At 37.0% G+C, this 19010-nt stretch overlaps 1 protein-coding gene across 6 annotated transcripts in view; it reads left to right on the top strand.

Moving 5' to 3' along the window:
- The window catches only part of ERBIN (erbb2 interacting protein), a 114235-nt gene that overhangs the window by 53585 nt on the left and 41640 nt on the right, over positions 1-19010 (top strand). For all 6 annotated transcript variants that reach the window (XM_083883071.1, XM_083883073.1, XM_083883075.1 and 3 more), the window contains 3 exons: positions 988-1105; positions 14459-14537; positions 15254-15343. In XM_083883071.1, coding sequence (XP_083739197.1) covers positions 988-1105; positions 14459-14537; positions 15254-15343 — 287 coding nt within the window. The remainder of the gene's footprint in view (positions 1-987; positions 1106-14458; positions 14538-15253; positions 15344-19010) is intronic.

The following is a 19010-nucleotide window of genomic DNA, read 5'->3' as shown; positions in this document are numbered from 1 at the left end:
ATTAGGATAATTTTTTTTTTTTTTAGTCAATTAGCACTTCCTGGTTTTTTATGCTCTTTTCTCAAAATTTCAAAAGAGAAAATCACTAAGTCAGGGTATTTATGAATTATCTTATCCAAAGTTGTCATGAAAGGAATACTCATTATAAATTGTTCAGATGAATCTTTTCAACTGCTTTCTTAGAGGTGTTTTTTTATACTATGTGTAAGTTTCCTGCGTATCTTTTGAGGTTTTTTTCTTCCATTACAATAAGATTATTTGCCCTACTTTGTCAATTTGTAAAACTTTTGAGGAAGAATCTCTAGGTAATCTGCATTTAAGAAAAGATCTGGCTCTGGGTTAGTATTTGATAAAGATGGTGATGCATGTATCCAGAAGAGATTAGGCAGTTTTCTGTACCCCTAGCTTGAACTTTGACTAGTTTCAATTTTTCCTCTCATCATTTTTCTCAATTTTTTTCAATTTTTTTTGATTTTTTTCATACTTAAGGTAGGAAGCATGAACAGGAAAAATATTGGAAGACATAACAAAATGAGATTTATGCTTTCAGAAGGGTACCTACTGAAATCCTGTGTTCCAGAATGATTTGACTTTAAAAGATGTGTCTATAATTTTTTTCTTTTCTTTCTTGAATAAACTCTACTTACCTCTGGGGTGTCACATGGCATGTCTATTATACAAAGTGTTTTGCAATGCTTGTGGGTCTATATGTAACTACAGGTCACAGTTTCCGAGGTCATGGAAGGAATTTGTAGAAAGTATTAAGCATAGCTGCTGCTTTGTGACCATCTACAGTTTTTTGCTTTCTTAAGCATTGTAATATGAGTCAATTTTCAATGAAACTAGTTAAAAATTGTTGTTAGTCAAAAACTCTAAATAACCTGATCTTCAGGCCACGAGGTCAGAAGTTTAAAGGGGTTAAAACCAAAAGCTACATAGAGAAAACTGAGAGAAAAATCACATTCACTTTCTTCTTTGTTTCAATAGCAACTTTTTAACTGTCAGTCTCTACACAAGCTGAGTTTGCCAGACAATGATCTAACCACGTTGCCAGCATCCATTGCAAATCTCATTAATCTCAGGGAACTGGATGTCAGCAAGAATGGTAAGTCACTTTGCTTATTGTACTGAGGTAACTAGAAGGCAAATCACCATTGACTTTACAAAGACACAAGTGAAACTGTAATTTCTGGAAGCTACACAGCTAGTAATTTAAAAATTTCTACTCTAAATCCCTGCTTACAATAAAAAGATAAAAATGCTCTTTTATGATCTAGTTGTTATATTTAATTGTATCTCTGACACTGTTTTGGTTTGTAGACAATGCTGTCTGGCATTTTGAATTATCTCAAAATATATAATCTCTAACATTAATTTTAGTAACTTTTGTCATTTGTCACTATACTGAAGAGAGTTTGCAAAAGAACTTATACATTTTGCTGGATTTTATTGGTATAATTTATTTCATATGAAAATTGATTTATTTTAATAAGCTGTTGGAATATTGTAGTGTAGTAGGACTTGCCTAGCTGTCCTGCTCTGGGGATGGTAACATCTGTGACATGGGGAAGTGACATGGCTTGGTTCACTTGTCTGGCTTGTTAAAAATCCACCATTCTGTGTGAGCCAGACTTTTATAAGTTATGAAATGTTGTCAGCCAAGTATTGTTTATGTGGGGTTTTACTGATGGTGCTGCTTTGGTAAGCTGACAGATGTGTGCAACTGTGAGGAAACTGAAATAACATTGTCATCAAACTTAGTTGTGTGGCTTATTTGAGAGAGAAGTTAAATCATGCTAATTGAGGAGAATAGAATAGTTTTGTCTTACTAATTTAAAGTAAGAGGATACTTCATTGAAATAATACTTGAAAATAAGAATTACATAAACATTTCAAAGATTGAGACGTTCAATTTATTTTTTAATTTGGGGTGCTAACTAAGTATGACTCCAAAGAGAAGTAAGTTCTGCTTTACTAAGAAAGCATTCCAGTTGCTGAGATGTTGGTATTTTCCTTGGTTGTTTATTGTAGCCCAGCCTGTACTTAAACTGTTACTCTATTATCTCTGCTTAATGAACACAGCATTTAGTTTGATAAATTGACCTGGTTGTTACTGATCTGTTCCTGGTACAAGTGGATTGATAGTCTTTCTTAAAGAATACTGGCCTTAAACTGTCACAGTAACACACAAGAGAGAAAGAATCATCTTTTTGTCCTGAACTGTTGAAAGTATTAACTGTTTGCAGCACAAGTTCTCAATGCAGAAGACTTAAAAGCAGCAAAAGGGGATTTGAGTGCTGCTGTTGGCAAATTCCATAGCTCATAGTGCATAAACAGGCAGCTGAAGCCAGGGAGCTACTTGTCTGTCTAAAATGTCATGGCCCTCAACTAAGCCTACAGAGTTCAGTGCTGAAAGAGCACTTGTTCCTCTGAGGCATATGATATGCTATCCCAGTAAACTATGAATCTGTTTTCTAGAGGTTGGGGTTTTTTTAAACACTCTTCAGAGAAATGACAGGGGGTACAAGCTTGTTTAAACTATTATCATGTGCATAGTGTCAGACTTATCACAATTTGGATTAGCTTCTCTGACTAGTGTTCCACCTAAAAAATAGTTCTAAGGTCACAAGCTTGTTTACTTGTTCTTCCAGTACTTCTAAAACCTCTGTAAAAGTAAAAAATCCAAATTAGAGTCTCTCCTTGTTCCTGCTGGGTGAAGTAAGAAATACTGTTCTTTATTCTGTAATAAACCTTGTTTGTTGGTGTAAGTGCCTTTCCCTTTCTCTTTAGCTCCCCACTCTTGCAACCATAGAAAATTTTTCTCTTGCCAACTGCAAGCCTACTCTCCTCCCTTGTGTCTGTTTTTCTGTTTGTAAGAATTTACTGCTCATTTTCTCATTGTTCATTTCTCATTGATGGGTGTCTGTAATAGAGCCAAATAGGAGATATTTTACTATTTTATTTTTTTTTTTAATTTTTTACTATATTAATTAGGAGATATTTTACTATTTTTTGTAAGAGTTGCAAAATTTATCAAAATCTGCAATTCTTCGTTTTTCTGTTATGCCTCAAAAGAATAGAATATGGAAGCAGTGGACTTCTGTGGGAAGAATTGCTTTCCTTTAGTTTATAAAAAAAAATAATTAGTGGAGATTAGTCCCCAAAAGTGCAGGATGATAAAAGATGCCGAATTCTAAAATATTCTGTGGTTTTCAGATTCCTGTGGTTGTGGCAAGTGAATGGTGATAGTTGAAGTATTGATATACTAAGTATATGAGTGTTGATACCTCTATTGAAGTATTGATGTACCATTAAGTGTTTCCTTTTGAGATGGACTGGCCTAAATCATGAAGTGCAGATGCCTTAACCTCAAATATGCATTTATTTTTAAAGGTTGTATATTTAGAAGGATAGTTAGACTTCAGTTTTCAAATACCAGTATACATGAAATATGATAGCACTTTACATAAAATATTTGAGCTGTTTCTGGCATAGGCATAATCAAGTGTAATGAACAAAGTATTTAATTTTCTAAAGAGCTGATAGGAAAAGGAAAAACTGAGTTTCAAATTTAAAATGTTTCCAAATTGCTTAATGAATTGCAGTCTAGCTCACAGAATGAGACCATTTTTTTCAAGAAATTTTTCAAGGTTGCAGATTTGTTACATGAAAGGTGTTAGTCCAAGAAAGCAGCCTTTATGGTGTTTTAATATCATGTAAAAAATCTTGCTCTCTTAATTTCTGGCTTAAATCTGTTTGGTTTCATATATACACACAATATATAAAACTCTATAACAGAGACACAGCAGATGTGCAAATGCTGATACTTCAGGTTTTTTAATAAGGTTTTATCAGAACAAGGATTCTTTTAATCTAGCATCCTGTCTCCAACATTGGCCAAAAGTAGAAGGTTAGGGAAAATTCAGTAAAATACAGGAAGCCAGGAGACATGCATGTTTCCCTGTGTGCTCCCAGTGTGCAGCACTTCTCTTATTGGGCCTCCTTGAGCCAGACAGGGTGGTGTTTTTTAATTTACAAATCTTCATTTGACTACTTCTCTGTCAGTTTATCTACTGTTTGAAGTGATGTCTGTTTTGAGACGTGTTGAGTTAGAGCACAAGCCTGTAATGGTTGTGAGTTGAGGAGCCTGCAGAAGTCTTTGTACAAGAGTGTGGTCTGGAATGTACTATCAATGGCTGCTAAAGTGGTCGTGGTGTGAGTGTAGCCTAAAAATACCAAATTGCTGCTATATGTGCAGCAAACATAGCCTAGAGTTAGTCTTAACTGCTTTTATTGTTTGTGTTAGTCAATAAAATCTGTAGCTTTTCGGTAGTGAGGACATCCATGGTCCTTTTATGGCATTTTAACCTGATTCCCAAGGCTACTGTGAGCCCTAATATCAGAACTATTTAGTTGCTTCTTTCCATATACACATCAGATTTGAAATTTTTAGCTGAAGCCTTGTGCTATTCCAGTCTCAAAGATGAAATGATAGTTGAACAAATGGTTCAATAAATAAACTGCATTCCCATGCCAGAAATTACTCCTGCACTATACAAAGCATTGAGAGATGCCTTTTCTCCTGCCCCTGTAACCTGATGGGTTACATCTTAAAGAGAAGTTGCAGCATACAGAATGTGAGACCAGTGTAGAAAAATTAATTTTAATAAATGTTTTATTTATGAGGCTAAAGGAAATCAAAAAATTTTTAATCCTGTATGGCCAATCTATTTATGTATTGACAGCTGTACAGGAAAAAAACCCCACCCTCCAAAAAAACCCGATAACACCATTCTTCACCCCTAAACCAGTGTATTTCACGGTTAAACTTTAGGGAACAATAATTTCCTTGTGCCTCTTGGCATGCCAGCCTTAGCATGCATCTAGGGCAAGGTGGAAGGCTGTCAAGGAGATATTTTTGCCTCTTCTTTGAAGGGGAAAGCATTTATGTGCAGTGTCTGATGGCGTATCTAAATGTACTGAAGAGTTAGCTTTACAGATTACTAGAATCAAGTGGTTTGAAAGGCTGAAACAGAATGAGGTGAGTGCCAGGAAAATCAGGCTTTCCTGGAAGCTTGGGAAATGCACTTGAAATTGCTTGTGTCTGTGGGATTAGTCTAATAGGAAACAGATCTTATTTTTTCCTACATACAGGTGGAGAAAGAAAAATATTGAATTTTTAAGTTGCATATTCTTCATTCAGGCTTTGGAGGATTAAACAGCAAGATGAGAAAATTACTAGGAAGACCAAGAGTAACATGGGGCCTTGGAAATAACAGTACCTTCAGTAGTCTCTTAGGTATTTTTTTCTCAGTGATGTTACAGCAAATGTACTCACGTCAGTTTGGTAATCTGTATTACAAGGAATTTTCATGGAAAAATAGAAAAACTAAACCTAAGAAAACACTCCCCTCCCCTCAGCCCCCTGCTTCCAGGCATATCTGCCTATAAAGTTATTCCAGTGAAGAATTTTGTTAACAGATGCAAATTTAGATCAAATATGTTTTCTTCAGTGTTCTAAAATAATCTGTTGATTTGGCAAACTATCTTTAATATGCTCTGTGCCAGAAGTTGTGGCATTGGAGAATGAAAATTCAAGAAACTTTACAGTTTTATGTTGCCCATCTGGTACGTTTAGGAATATGGCTTTTCCAAGGAATTGAGAAATGTTCATAGTAATAGAGGGAGACAGATCCAAGTTTTATTTTCTGCAGGAAGAAGTAAGACAAGAAGATCCTAAATACAAAATAACTTGCTATAAATTTGCTGCTTCTCTGCTTATATTGACAGAGAGGTGGACAGGACCAGGGTTTTTAAATCATCCGTGATAGTGAAATAAAAGATAATTGATTTACTGTAGGGTTCTGAGTCTGTATCTCTGTAATAATGTATCACTGTATAGAGGTTATAAATGTGCACTAAAGGTAGGCAGCCCTTCTATTTAAAGTCTTTTTCGGAGTGTTCACAGTACTTTTTCTTAAATATGTTTTCTTACTGATGGTACTGAAAGGAATCTGTCTATTCACAATAAAATGATCTCTGTGTGTAAGAGGAGATGAAAATGGAATGAAATTTCAACGCAGATAAGGTTTTGAATGTGAAATTTGAGTGTATGTATCTGAAATTCCGAAATAAGTTTATTAAAAATGTCTTCCTGGACTCAAAAGAAATGTTTGTAACACAAGAAAGGGTATTGTAAAAGTAATTATGGGTATGTAGATGTGGATTTACATGTGAAGACAGCATAGACTAGGATCATAGAATAGAATGATTTGTGTTGGAAGGGACTTCAAAGAACATCTCATTTTAGCTTGCTTGACAGAAGCAGGGACATTTTTCACTAGACCAGGTTGCTCAGAGTCCCATCCAACCCAACTGTAAATGCTTCCAGGGAGAAAGCATCCACAGCTTCTCTGGGCAGCCAGTTTTCACAGCCCTCAGAGTAAAGACTAGCATCAAATCTAAATGTAGCCCATCCACCCCATGTCCTGTCACTACTTGCTCTTGTGAAAGGTCCCTCTCCACCTTTCTTGTATGGCACTTCAGGTGCTGGAATGCCATAATTAGGTCACCCTGAAGATTATTATACAAATTAAGTAGAATTCTATTCTTCTGGATCTTAACTACCTATCCTGGAATCTTCTCCTTCTTGCTCCAGAACATCATACCTATTTTTAGGGGTGGATTGGTAGCACAGCACCATTCTTTCTCCTGCTCTGAGCTGAGACAAGAAAGAGTCTATTCTCCCTTTGCCTTGTGAATTAGCTGATCCTACTTGCTTGGGTTGGGTTAACTTACCTTCAGCTCCCAAGGATTTTAGGGAGGGTTATAACCCTTCCTGTGTGAGAGCTTAATCTTGGCATCAATGGCCTGCTCAGGTTCCCAGATGGTATGCTGCCTACTGAGCCCTTTACACAATGTGTCTGGGCACACTTGCACCCATGGCATTTAACTCTGCCTTTGGGTTCTAGCAGGGCTCCCAGATTCTGGTGTTCCCTGCAGCTGAGGGTTTGGATGACTCTTGGAGACTTCAGGGGGTCTGTTTGGGTGTAGGCATCTACCTCAGGCTGTGGCCTCTCTGTTTGGGTGTCATGCTCAGCCCAGCAGGTGGGATGGGTAGACACCAGTTTTGTTGCTGAAAAGGTTTGCTGATGTTGGCCACTTAGGACAGCATACAGATGGTCTGTATGCCTTGTAAAAGGAGGAGGGGTTTGACTACAGAGAGTGGATGCCAGACAATCCCTGATGATGAACATAAACAGGCAACTACTGGCCAGTGAGCTGGGTGGTGACCAAATCACAGCCAGTCAGGTTCATATGTGGAGTCTTTGGAAAAGCCTGTACAGAGAGCTCTGCACACCAATAAAAGCTCTCAGCTGGATGAACCCTGGGGTGTTGTGTCGTGTCTCTCTCACTCTGTAGGATGGAGTGGCTCCTCTTCTGTGCCCTTCCTCGTGACCTGCCATGCAGACCCCCTGTGCCACTTCCTTCTAAAGCCACATGTCCTGTTCCTCACACTCAGAGTCACTCACACTCACTGGACCCGTTTGAGTCGCCTGTGACTGCCACATCCTGGCTATTCCATTCTCCAATGCAGAACTGCTCTCTTTCACTTACAAGAATGCTGGGACTTGGCTGTTTCCTGCCAGTCCTGAGAGGTCTCTCAGCTGCTACTCAGTTTTCCCTGACTCCAGGAACCCCCTGCCTAGCTCAAATCTAGTGCTTAGTCTGCCCAGAACTTACTGTACCCACAGGTTGGTGTCACCACTGTCACTATACACCTCCCTAGTTCACCAAAGGAGAAACTTGTATCTTTATTTCTGTAACAGAGTGTGCTTTGAGTGATAGCAAATGTAATGGCAAAAGATGTAATAGCAAAAAGTGACTGGACACACAGCACTGATTTTGCAGTCCAGGGTGGTAGGCGACAGGGCAGGGAAAAGCAAAGCAGCTTCCAGTGGTTATGTTTTGTGCTTCTCTGGGTGCTTGACAGAATTCCATCCATGAATTAGACATGATGGAAAACCACGTAACCTTGGAAACTGTCCAAGGTTATGGCCACAGCTGTTGACAACTCTCCCTAGTGTTCCACATTTTGCAATTTTACCCTGCCTTGACATGTTTTGGTTTATGTAAATTAGTGTGTCAGGCATGTCTTCAAGAAGCCTGGCTGAATTACTCAAGAATTACTGGGTATCATTTTTTTTCCACAGAACAGGTACTGAGAAACCTGTCTTGCTACTCATGTTCCTTCTCATTTACATTATGTAAGAGATGTGGCTAGAACAAGCCTAGAGAGATGTTACTCTAAAAATTAAAGGTCTTCCAAATGGTTTGAGGAGGAATGCTTGGACGACTCTTAAGTGTTTGCTGCACTGTCTTAGCTGTACTAGTGCATATGTATAAAAGTCATAAAAAACCCAAACCCACAAACCCCAAAACTGTAACTGGAACGGTGTTACTGCTGTCCTACAGATGAGCCTTGCATCTCATGTAAACCTGAGATGCTGGTGGGTCTGAAATCAGCTTCAGCAAGGAAAAAATATGGGAAGGGGAATGAGAGTAAGGGTGGGTGGGTCAATACTGTGCATTGAATTGTTTGGGTTCTAATACACTGCTTACTTTGAATAATGGAAAGTGCTGGTTTTAGTTCAGAAGGTGTGCAGCAATTCCACATTGAAGTAAAATACATAAAACCAGATCTTTCATATTCTTTGGTGGATTTGTGGCATATATTCTTAAAAATATTTTGTTGTGTTAAATCCATATGGGCTTGAAGGGCAGTTGTAGCAGAGGCCTGAGGGGAAGAACAAGTAACAGCTTCTCTTTTTGTGGTGAAACTGCTTTCCCAGAAGTTAGACCCTGGGTAAACAGACTTGCTGAGGGAAGAAAGTAGGTAATTGTATTCATGTAAACTCAACCTATATATTTGCCTCTGTGTTCTTGGTACTTGCAAGGGTGCAGAGTGAAGTCCACAGCAGGCTGTAGTTTCATGTATTTTGCTCCAAGAGAGCTTTTAGTGTGCCTGTTGTTTGGAGAGAATTTTTTTCCCCCTCATATTGTCTGCAAACTGAGAGGTCCAGCTCCAGACTCCTCTGGGAACATCACCTATATGGCTACTAGAGGTCTCACATGTGTTAGTGATTTTCTTCCTCTGTGCATTTTAGGGATTGAACCAATACAGTTTCCTTGCTGCTGTTTAAGCTTATTTAAACTTTTTCTGTGTATGAAAACATGTAACTCTCTATGAATAGTACTACAAATCAGTAGGGACTGCTACTTCTGTATAGCAGTGGTGGTTTCTATAACTGATGTCTGGACATGTTAGTTTTAGTATTTGTTTCTGAATTAAGGTATGAGGTACACCCAGCTCACTGGGCAGTAGCTGCCTTATGCTCATCACCCACAGTATGAGCTGCAGAGCAAGCCCCCATTTGCATTAGGGCTGAAGCAGGAGCTACAGGGCTCTGAGATCCATTGCAGTAAGGGATTCTGCCAACAGTGGATCTGATTTGCACAATTTTCTGTAGCTATGGAATTGCCAGTATTTGAGTGAAAAAAATCTTATCTGAGAGAGAGAGAAAATTGTCTCTGTTTTTCCTCCTGCTCTGCAAGTTACACTGACCCTATTGATTGAAGAGGATTATGTGGTGTGAGGGAGATGAGTGTAACTCCAGATGGTGAGGGGGACCCCCAATTATACTTACAGTCCTTAATCCAGGCAGAAGGACATTTGAGCACACTTGCTGTGACAGGCTATGCAAAAAAAAAAAAAAAAAAAAAAAAAAATCATTGCTCTCCAAGGAGTTAGAAATCAGTTGAAATTCTGTATTTCATGTCATGTTACGAGACCAAGAACTGAGGTTGATTGCCTCCAGATTTGTGTCTGTTGACCCGAAATCCCTGTATGACCTTTTTGGTATGTCCTTTGGACATGTGCCACAGCTGGTCTTGGATCGTGATTGAATACCACAAGGTTAGATGGTGAGGTTTTGCCAAGTAGAATTCTGAATGATGAATGCTTTCAGCTTTTAGCTTAATCTACACAAGAATTTTAAATTCCCCTTCCTTACCTTACTGCCAAATTTTCTTAAACATTCTTTAAGGTTTTCTTTTGGTTTGGTTTGGTTTGGTTTGTTTGTTGTGTTTGTTTCAACTTTTGTTTGGTCTTTTTGTGTGTTGTTTGGGGGGGGTTGTATTTTGTTTTGTTTTTGGGGTTTTTTTTGGTGGCTGGGTTTGTGCATTTATTTGGGGCTGGGTGGGGTTTCTTTTGTTTGTTTGTTTGTTTTGCTTTTTTGTTTGGTTGTTTAGGTTTTTGTTTTGTTTGGGGAGTGGGATGGTGGTGTTGTAGAGGGGGGTCAGTGGTGTTTTTGATAGAAACTGGCCAATGAGTTTAAAAGTGCTTGAAATCTGGGAAATCAAGGAGGAAGGAACAGACAAGTAATTGCTAAAAGCTATTTCATAAATCTAACTTCGGTGGTAAACTACACTACAAAGAGAACTTTGCTCCAAATTCAGTTTGGATCTAGTGGTTAAAGATGATCAGCAAATTGTGTTTTCTCCTACTGTGCTCTGCAAATGTTAATGCCCATAGGGATGATGGTTGGTATTTTTTTGGAAAACAGCGTGATCTTAAACCAGTTGAGCACTGAAATATGTTGGGTATAGTGGTTACCAACAAAGTACCATGTAAAGTACAAAATGAGTATGTTGAAGAACCTGTCCATATAATGCTTTTCAATCAAAGTGGAATGATGCTGCAACAGACCAGTTGATCTGTTGCAGTGTCTTCTATAATCCTTGAGTATCAGTGTACAGAGAAAGCAGTAAAAACCCCAAAAGAAAAATACCATTTAGAAAGGAATGTGGATCTCAATTTGCAGTACTCATTTAAAGAGAGGCTTATGGAAGGATTGAATTGGCTATCAAGTGGACTAGTTAGCACAGTATTAAAAGTGAGTGAAGAAATATGTAGTCACAGAATCCCTTGAGATTTGCTGAGCTTCCTTAATGGGGAAGAAGATTCCCCATTCCTCTCATTGAGGAGAGATGAGAGGCAGAAAAGCAACAATTCCTCTTACAAAGCCCTCTTTACAACCCTGTTTTCCTTCCCTCATATCTCTTTCTCATGTCTCTCTGCCTTCTTATTTACTCTTCTTTCTACTTGATTTTTGAATTTTTCTTGGTGGGAGAAATGTAAGAATACTTATCCAACAATAACTACGTGTTTCTAGCATGCAGGCAAAGTATAGCTGAGGAAAAGGGAGTGGGCAGAACACTGTCATGTAGCCAGTAGTAAATGCAACTTCCTATCAAGTGGTAGAGAGTAGCAGTCTCCTGATTTTTTTTCCCTAGCATCTGTTTGTGTATTACAAATATTAGCTATATTTCATGCTGTCATTCTCCGTATGGTGCTCTTTTGAATGATGGCCATTTATCTGTACTGAAGTACTGAGTGAGGTGGGTTAGGATGGAATGTACCATAATGATTCTGGCTTGAAGAAGCAGCAAAATTACGTTCCCAGGCTCCCTCATTGTTAGGTTTCTCATATCAGTTGAATTTCTGTTACTAATTTGTTGTCAAAACTGTTGCTGCCTCTTGCCCAAGGCATAGTCAAACAGGGGACTACTGTAGTGTCCTCTGATTATGTATAAAAGCATGCTGATTTAACATGTCTGTATTTGGATAGCTAATATTTTATTTGGCTGTTCTTTTGAGAGTAAGCTTACATTGACATTCTCCTCTCTTGTAGATGTGCTATGTGTTTTGGTTTTTAGGTAGTTATCACAAATTTAAGCTTCTTGTGCTTCTATGAGTTCATGACACAGACAGTGGAAACTAATATTAATATTACAAACATAAGGTCTAATGTGTTGGACTAGAGCAATCTTTCATCCAAGGACCCAGCCAAGGCCATCTCTGAGACCATCTCTCAGAAAAACTAAGCTTAGAGAATCTCTCAGCATGATTCAAACAGCAGAATGAACAGCAGAGTGAGTCTGAGACACACCTCAGCCTCCAAGGATAGTTTAGCAGTTGTTTACTCTGTTTAATGTAAATGCTTATTTTAAGAAGGTAAATTTGTATCCTCAGCAATAAAGACGTCTTGATTTATTTTTCAGACACCAGAAGGTCACTTCATACAAATCATCTGTAACTTCATTTCTACAGGCTCAGGGTATTGTGTCATGTTAGATGTTTTCCATGTATGGATATTCTTTTTGCTGGAAGAGGTTTATTGCTACAACTGGAATTAAGATCATGTATATTTTAGTTTCTTGGAAGTGTGCTTCTCTTTGTACTAAGAGTATATGACAGCAAAAGATAAGGTACAGTTCTAGTCTGTCATTGGTAGTTTCCTAATCTTTCTTGGACTTGAAAATAACATTACTGCTTTACAGAAATAAAACTTTATAACATTATAAATACTACCTTTTTAGTTTTGATTTTGTATTGAGTAATGAAATGAATTAAATTATTATCCCAGTGCTGTCTTCTGCTTTGACTCCACTCACAGACCCAGTAAACTTTGCATGGCTGAACACACACACATGAACGTGCACTCACACACATATCTATAAAGCTGTATATTTATTTACACCTGTGCATATGCATGAACATGTGTGTTACTCAGCCAGAAGTGTCAGAAGTGTTGGCCTGTATTACCACTGATGGTTCTGTTCTTCCTGATCCCTTCTGCTTCTGAGTTTAGCAAGTTATTTCCCAAAAATTTTGATGGTACTTAGATGTATTTAAACACCTGGATTAAATGAATGCCATGTTTTTTTCTTGCCTTTGACCTTTCAGCAGAGTACAATACCCACTATGAGTCAAAAATAATTGTTTCAACAGTAGTATGATAAATAAGTTCTTGTCAAGAAAGACTTAAAAGTCTATTTTGAAAGGAATGATGTCACTACTTCAGTTGAATTTATGGAAAAGTCAGCACAGTGGCTTTGCCACTCATTATCCACCACTTGTTTATAGTTTGTATTTTGTCACTATTTTTCTTGTGCACTGCCATCTCTTAAGTCCTAATATACCAGGTCAGTCTTGCTACTGCACATAGAATCAAACTTTAAGCTAACATCAAATATTCTGCAGTTTCTTATGTAGTAAAAATATTACTTAGCAGTTGATGCTTCACCACATGTTCTCAGAACAGAGACATGGCAGTTTCACCTGCCAGCCTGAGTGAGAATGGTGCTGCCCTTGTTTTTCTCTGTGCAGCTGGATGGTTGATGTTGTTTCAAGCACCATGAAATTTCATGCTCTCACTAATCTACCAACAAACGTTCACAGACTATTGTTCCTTAGTGCTCTTGTTCCCTGGGTTCAGTTTCACTCTCCAGATATCTGATAAAGCACTCACAAACAAAATTACATGCATTAACTCAAAGACGAAGAGCTAAGGTTTGGTATCTGGAAAAAAGGAAAAAAAAGTAATATAAAAGTAGCTTTATTTACTAGCATATGAGGTTTTTTGTGTTGCAAACAAGAGTGTATTCTTAATCCAAGTAGAAAGATACCAGTATGAATGGTAATTGTATTTAGGACAAATATATTTAAAATAAAAACAAATTTATCAGGGTATAAGAACGTAAGATGTTGCAAAAACAACTGCAGTTGCCATAGCAGTGGTTTTATTTTAGTTTTTTTAATGGTATATATAGTAAAGATGGAGGTAAAGGTTTTGTGTGTTGGAATGATTCAATACTGATTTCCTTCTGATGTGGTGGATGCACGTCATATTCAAGGCCTGCTTTATCAGTTTCTCACAAATACAGATTTGGCAGATATGTGGAACGCAGCTCCACTTTGGCATTTTCAGAGATAACCTTGGGAAAAAAGGAGCTTGCTTATTGTTTTAATTTTCAAACATAAGTATGTCTGGAGCATTTTTTTATCCTTCTGTCAAATGGTCTAGAAGCTAACAGCAAGCATACATCACATTTTGGGATGGATGTCTGTTCAGAACCGTGAAGCTGTAAAAACACTTAAAGATTTGAACCCTTACCATTTCACCTGGATGTTATACAAGCCATGGATTTGATAAACAGATCCTGTTCGAAACTTTATGCTACCAAGTGGTTGGCTTTTTTAAAATAAATTATACTGGGACAGAAGTTCTCATCTTAAGTACATTTCAAAGCTCAAGTACTTCAATATTTGGCAATAAGCAATGGGAATTTAGTGTACCACGTGTTTGTAGCTTGGTGAGCTTCCTGCTAACCTGAAACATGAAAAGCTTTAGGAATAGTATAGTAAAAAAATAGTACATAAGAGTATTTCTTTAATGAATACTGTATATGTAAAATGAGATCAGAAAAACAGTTCACTAGTTGCTAAATTAATCAAAGTTTTTTATGGCTAGTGGTTTCATGTGCCTAATTTTTATGCATGTGGTGGAGTCTGATAATTAAAGGCTGTTTTGCTACCTCTTTCTGTATCTTGCAGGCATACAGGAGTTTCCAGAAAATATTAAAAACTGTAAAGTCTTGACAGTTGTTGAGGCAAGCGTAAATCCAATTTCAAAGTAAGTTTGTAAGTTTTTTGATGTTTAATATTTCGTGCAAATACTACTGAGTCTTAAATTTGCCCCAAGACATGTGCCAGCCCTTGGAGGCAAGAGCAGAGTTCTCTGACAAACACCTTCATTAACCTTGTTGCACTGTGATCAAGTATAGCTATCTCATTAAAGTACTTTGCCAAAGTTAATAGGCTATGTGGACTATCCTTCATTACACCACGTAGCTTTGTCAGCTTGTTAAAATCTATCACGTCTCTGTCGCCGTAGAGAAATGTGCAGAGTTTTCTTAATAACAAAAATTAATTCTGGTTTAATATGCATTTCTGCTATAGTGACAGAATTAATTTGCCAGAAATCTCCACTGCCAGAGACACAACAAACTCTTCTGGGGAAAAACGGAGTTGTGTATTTTAAAATTTATCTTGTTGTTTCCAGTTAATGCCTTCTTCATATTACATGTCAGGAGATCACAAGTTCATAGGAAGACTATATTTATTTGTAGTTTTTATTGCCTGTAGACATGGTTCTCAATACTTAAAATAATTTTGAAACTCTTCTTATGGGGAACAGCTGTCTAGTGTAACTTTAAAGAAATTCACCCTCTGAATTTTAACTTTATCAATATGTAGGACTTCAGTACTATATTGTTGCTTAAGAAAATATTACTTAATGCCCTGAATATAATTGAAACTAAGGTACTGTGTTATTTTACTCCTATATAGGCTGCCAGATGGATTTTCTCAACTGTTAAACCTAACACAGCTGTACCTGAATGATGCTTTCCTTGAGTTTTTGCCAGCCAATTTTGGAAGGTAAGCTGAACATGAAACTTAATATCTACATTTAGTTTCAAGTTTCTGCAGAGCAGTTTCTTCTGAAGCAAAATGGGTACTGAAGAAAGGGAAGAAGTGTACATTATGAATTTGCAATATTTACAGGGAAAAAATGCCCTGAATCTCTATCATCAGCTTTTAATTTTGACTTCTGAAGGACAGACAGAATGTTTATGAATGGCATAAAACTCATTTACATTCTCGTTTCTTTTCCATCACTAGTCTGGTAAGTAAGGAAGATTAGGTTTTTTTTTAAATTTGTGTTGCTTATCATGTAGTAATTGGAGTGAAGCAAATAATGACAACTGTAATTCCACTTGTCCTGCATGTCCGAGATGCACAAGTTACTTAATGAACAACTATAACTCTCAAGTCCTTTATTGTCAGGAATATTTCTGAAAAACCTGGCATATTTATGGCATGCTGACTATGCGAAATTGTTACATGTCATAGTTTTAGTACAAGGTAAATACAAATCTGCTACTCTGTAAAACAGATTAAATCTTGGGAGCAAAAGTAAAAGGGTAATACTCATAAAAGGAAAACTCCTAGATAAGCATAGGTATGCTGTCCTTATCACACTGCTTTTAATGATTTCTGAAGTTTTCCCCTCTCCATTCTTATTTCACGCTCTCTTTTCCTAGATTGTCACTTTCCTGACCCATCCAATGTCCAGCAAGCATCTCTTTCAGAAAATACAGCCATTAGTTAAGCAATCATGTTGCTGAGTGAAAAAATTGCCTTAGGCTGTATAGTTATTTTTGGGTCAGCACAGTTTGCAAGAGATCAGCACAGCCCCCAAATAATGCTGCAGGAGTTGGGCAGATCAGGAGATGAGCAATGGAACATAAGCACAGGTGCTCTCCACTAGTGACCATCATCTGGTCATCTGTGATCAGAGTTGTTGGCTTGCTCTTTTCTGTTACCAGTCATTCCCTGATTAATGATTAAGAACACCAGATCTGCTACACATTCAGCTGTCAAAACGGCTACTTAGGATGCAGAAATGTTATTCTCGTGCTTTTTTCTGGTGCACAAAGTTTGTGTTTCAAAAGCCCTCATTAAGGCTGAAGAATATCTGGAATCTGGAAAATCTTGTTGGAATTCTTATGATTGTTTATGCTTTTTTCTGTTATATTTTTAATAGTCTAACCAAAGGACAAAATTTTCATAGTGAAAACCAGCACTATGGATGAACTTGAAGACTTCAGATTGACACAACTGATGCTTTAAGTAGTTAATCTTACACATAATACCCATCAAAAGTTCTCATAATTTTTTCTTTGTCAGGGTCAGCTTCTATAAAGCTTAATGGTTAGTGAAATGGTGAAGACATTAATTACTAACATAATAAGAAGAAATCAGTTACTGGAGACAACTCGAAAGCCAATTCTCCATTGTAGTGTTTTTCTTGATAGTCATGAAGAATTCTGCCTTGTTTGTTAAAATCTAGTGACTTGCAGCATCCTGTTGTATACCTAGGAGAATGAATTTGAAGTATTAATGTACGTGAGTTTACCTGCTAATACAGTGCTGCATAGAATACATACTGTTTCTTCCAGTTTGGTACATTGTATACTTTTCATTATTTAAGAGTATGTGAAATACCTGAGTTCTGCTGCCTGTTCTTACTGGCAGCTATGGTCAATAATAATGTCTCCTTAAAACTAAGCCAATATATATTACAGCTAACAAGATTTTTATGCTCTGTGCGTCAGGGTAGAAACCTCGCTTCTTACATCTTTCTTTCTACATCATTGTTTCTCCAGTTTAATTGCTGCCATTTCTCTTGAGTTTTGTCCCCCATTCTCTCACCTGCTGTATTTGTAATGTTCTCATATCCCTCAGTTTATCAGACTAAATAAAATTCTGTTTCCTTTTGGTGTGGCATGGTAGGTTTTCCTTTGTGTCTGATTATATTAATATATCTTGGAACAGGTCTCAGTTTTAATTTATCTTCTTTTTTGACAGAGGATAGGGACATCTATAGCTATATTTAGAATTTGAATTGAGATCTCTTCATGGCTTGTACAGTGTCATGATTGTCTCCTTGTTTCTCTTGGAAATGTCTGTGGTTATGCTCCAGTGTTCCAATTATCCTTTTTGCAGCTGCCTAGTGTAATTTCCTACATGATTAACTGATGTATTGGACAGTTCAGTTAAAAATGGCTGATGCCTACAAGGAAATCCTAAGTACTTGGCTTGGTGCCATGGCATCTTGTCCTTTTTTTTAATTTTTTTTTTCAGTCCTTAAGACTGTACAGGTTTGTTTTTTTTCCATTGTGGTGTCTTACTAAATCACTGTATTGTCTGTGACATAAGCCAAGTTAAACATTCTTCTGATGTTTAAGAAAACATCAGAAGATTGTTATTAAAATACACTGAACAAGATAGTCCTAGAAAGTGTCTTTGAGCACCTCTATCACTACTAACCTAACACTGAGCCTGATGCTTAGGAAAGAATTTTTTTATAATGGAAAGTATATCCATGCAGTGTTTTATTGGATTTATCTCCATGCTTTAGTCTTATCTTCAGAAATTGTGCTAAAGCTTTTCATTATTCTGAGGTCAAGATTATGCCATCTTTGTTCCCTTTTTTTCATGGATATTGTGTATTTGCTGTCCTTCAATGCTTTTGTTCTTGTCCAGCCTGTTAGACTTAGTGAAAGTCACCAGACTATTGATATGATGTACCCATTCCTTTGGAATTCTCAGGTGGCAAAATGCGGGTTTTCCTCCATTCCCAAATTCAAATTTGAATGCATTGATATTGGCACAGATCATGGCAGTAGCCTTCATGCCAGTGCAGAGGTATCTGAGAATTATTATGCTTGCCTAAGAAAATCGTGTCTGTTGTATCTGAATACATAATGTGTATTTATGTTTAAATACACAAATATATAAACTGAACATGATAAAGTGGAAACTCACTGCTGGCTCATTTTGAGACAGAGTTTTAAACGGGAAACATTTACTAATGGGTGTTTAAGATAAGCAAGCATTTATCTTCAGTGTTACTCTAAAAATCTGGGAATGTTGTCTATAATGGGATATTGTTTCCAGAGCCTTTTGACTGTGATGTTGCAATTAATTTGTTTTATATCTACTTTCTCAATAATTTGCCACTAGTACCTGTAGTAGTAGATGATTTTAGTAGTATCTGCTTCAGGATATTTTTGCATAAATGTACAGTGATAATCAAATATAGTTACACATGTGTATATATGTGTTTTGCAGAAACTTCTAAATGCAGCCTGATGCATACCTTTTATTCCACTAGCCTTTGCATTTTAGTAACAATTTAAAATAAAAATACTCTGCTTCAGGAAAACTGCAGAGGAGGTGTAAAGTAAGGAACATCTCTCACTGCAATATTTTTAGATTTCCAAGGAACGGCTGCTTGTAATAAAGCAGGTTTCAAGTGTACCTGCTGTATGTTTATTTTACATTTTTTACAGGTGGTACAGTTTAAGAAATCAGGTTTAGGAAGGATATTAATCTTCTCCTGGAAAATTGTTCATTTAGAGATTTTGTTTGATTGAAAAATTGTGCTGCATTTTAAAAGCAGGCTAAGATGGTTATGATTAAAGAACAATACTGAAAAAATATTTTTAAGCTATTGCAGAATGTATATTTCCAGTTGAAT

The sequence above is a fragment of the Zosterops lateralis genome, assembly GCF_965231275.1.
Source record: "Zosterops lateralis genome assembly, chromosome: Z".
Taxonomy (NCBI): Eukaryota; Metazoa; Chordata; class Aves; order Passeriformes; family Zosteropidae; genus Zosterops; species Zosterops lateralis.
The sequence above is the reverse complement of the archived record's forward strand: the minus strand, read 5'-3'. Positions and strand labels throughout refer to the sequence as shown.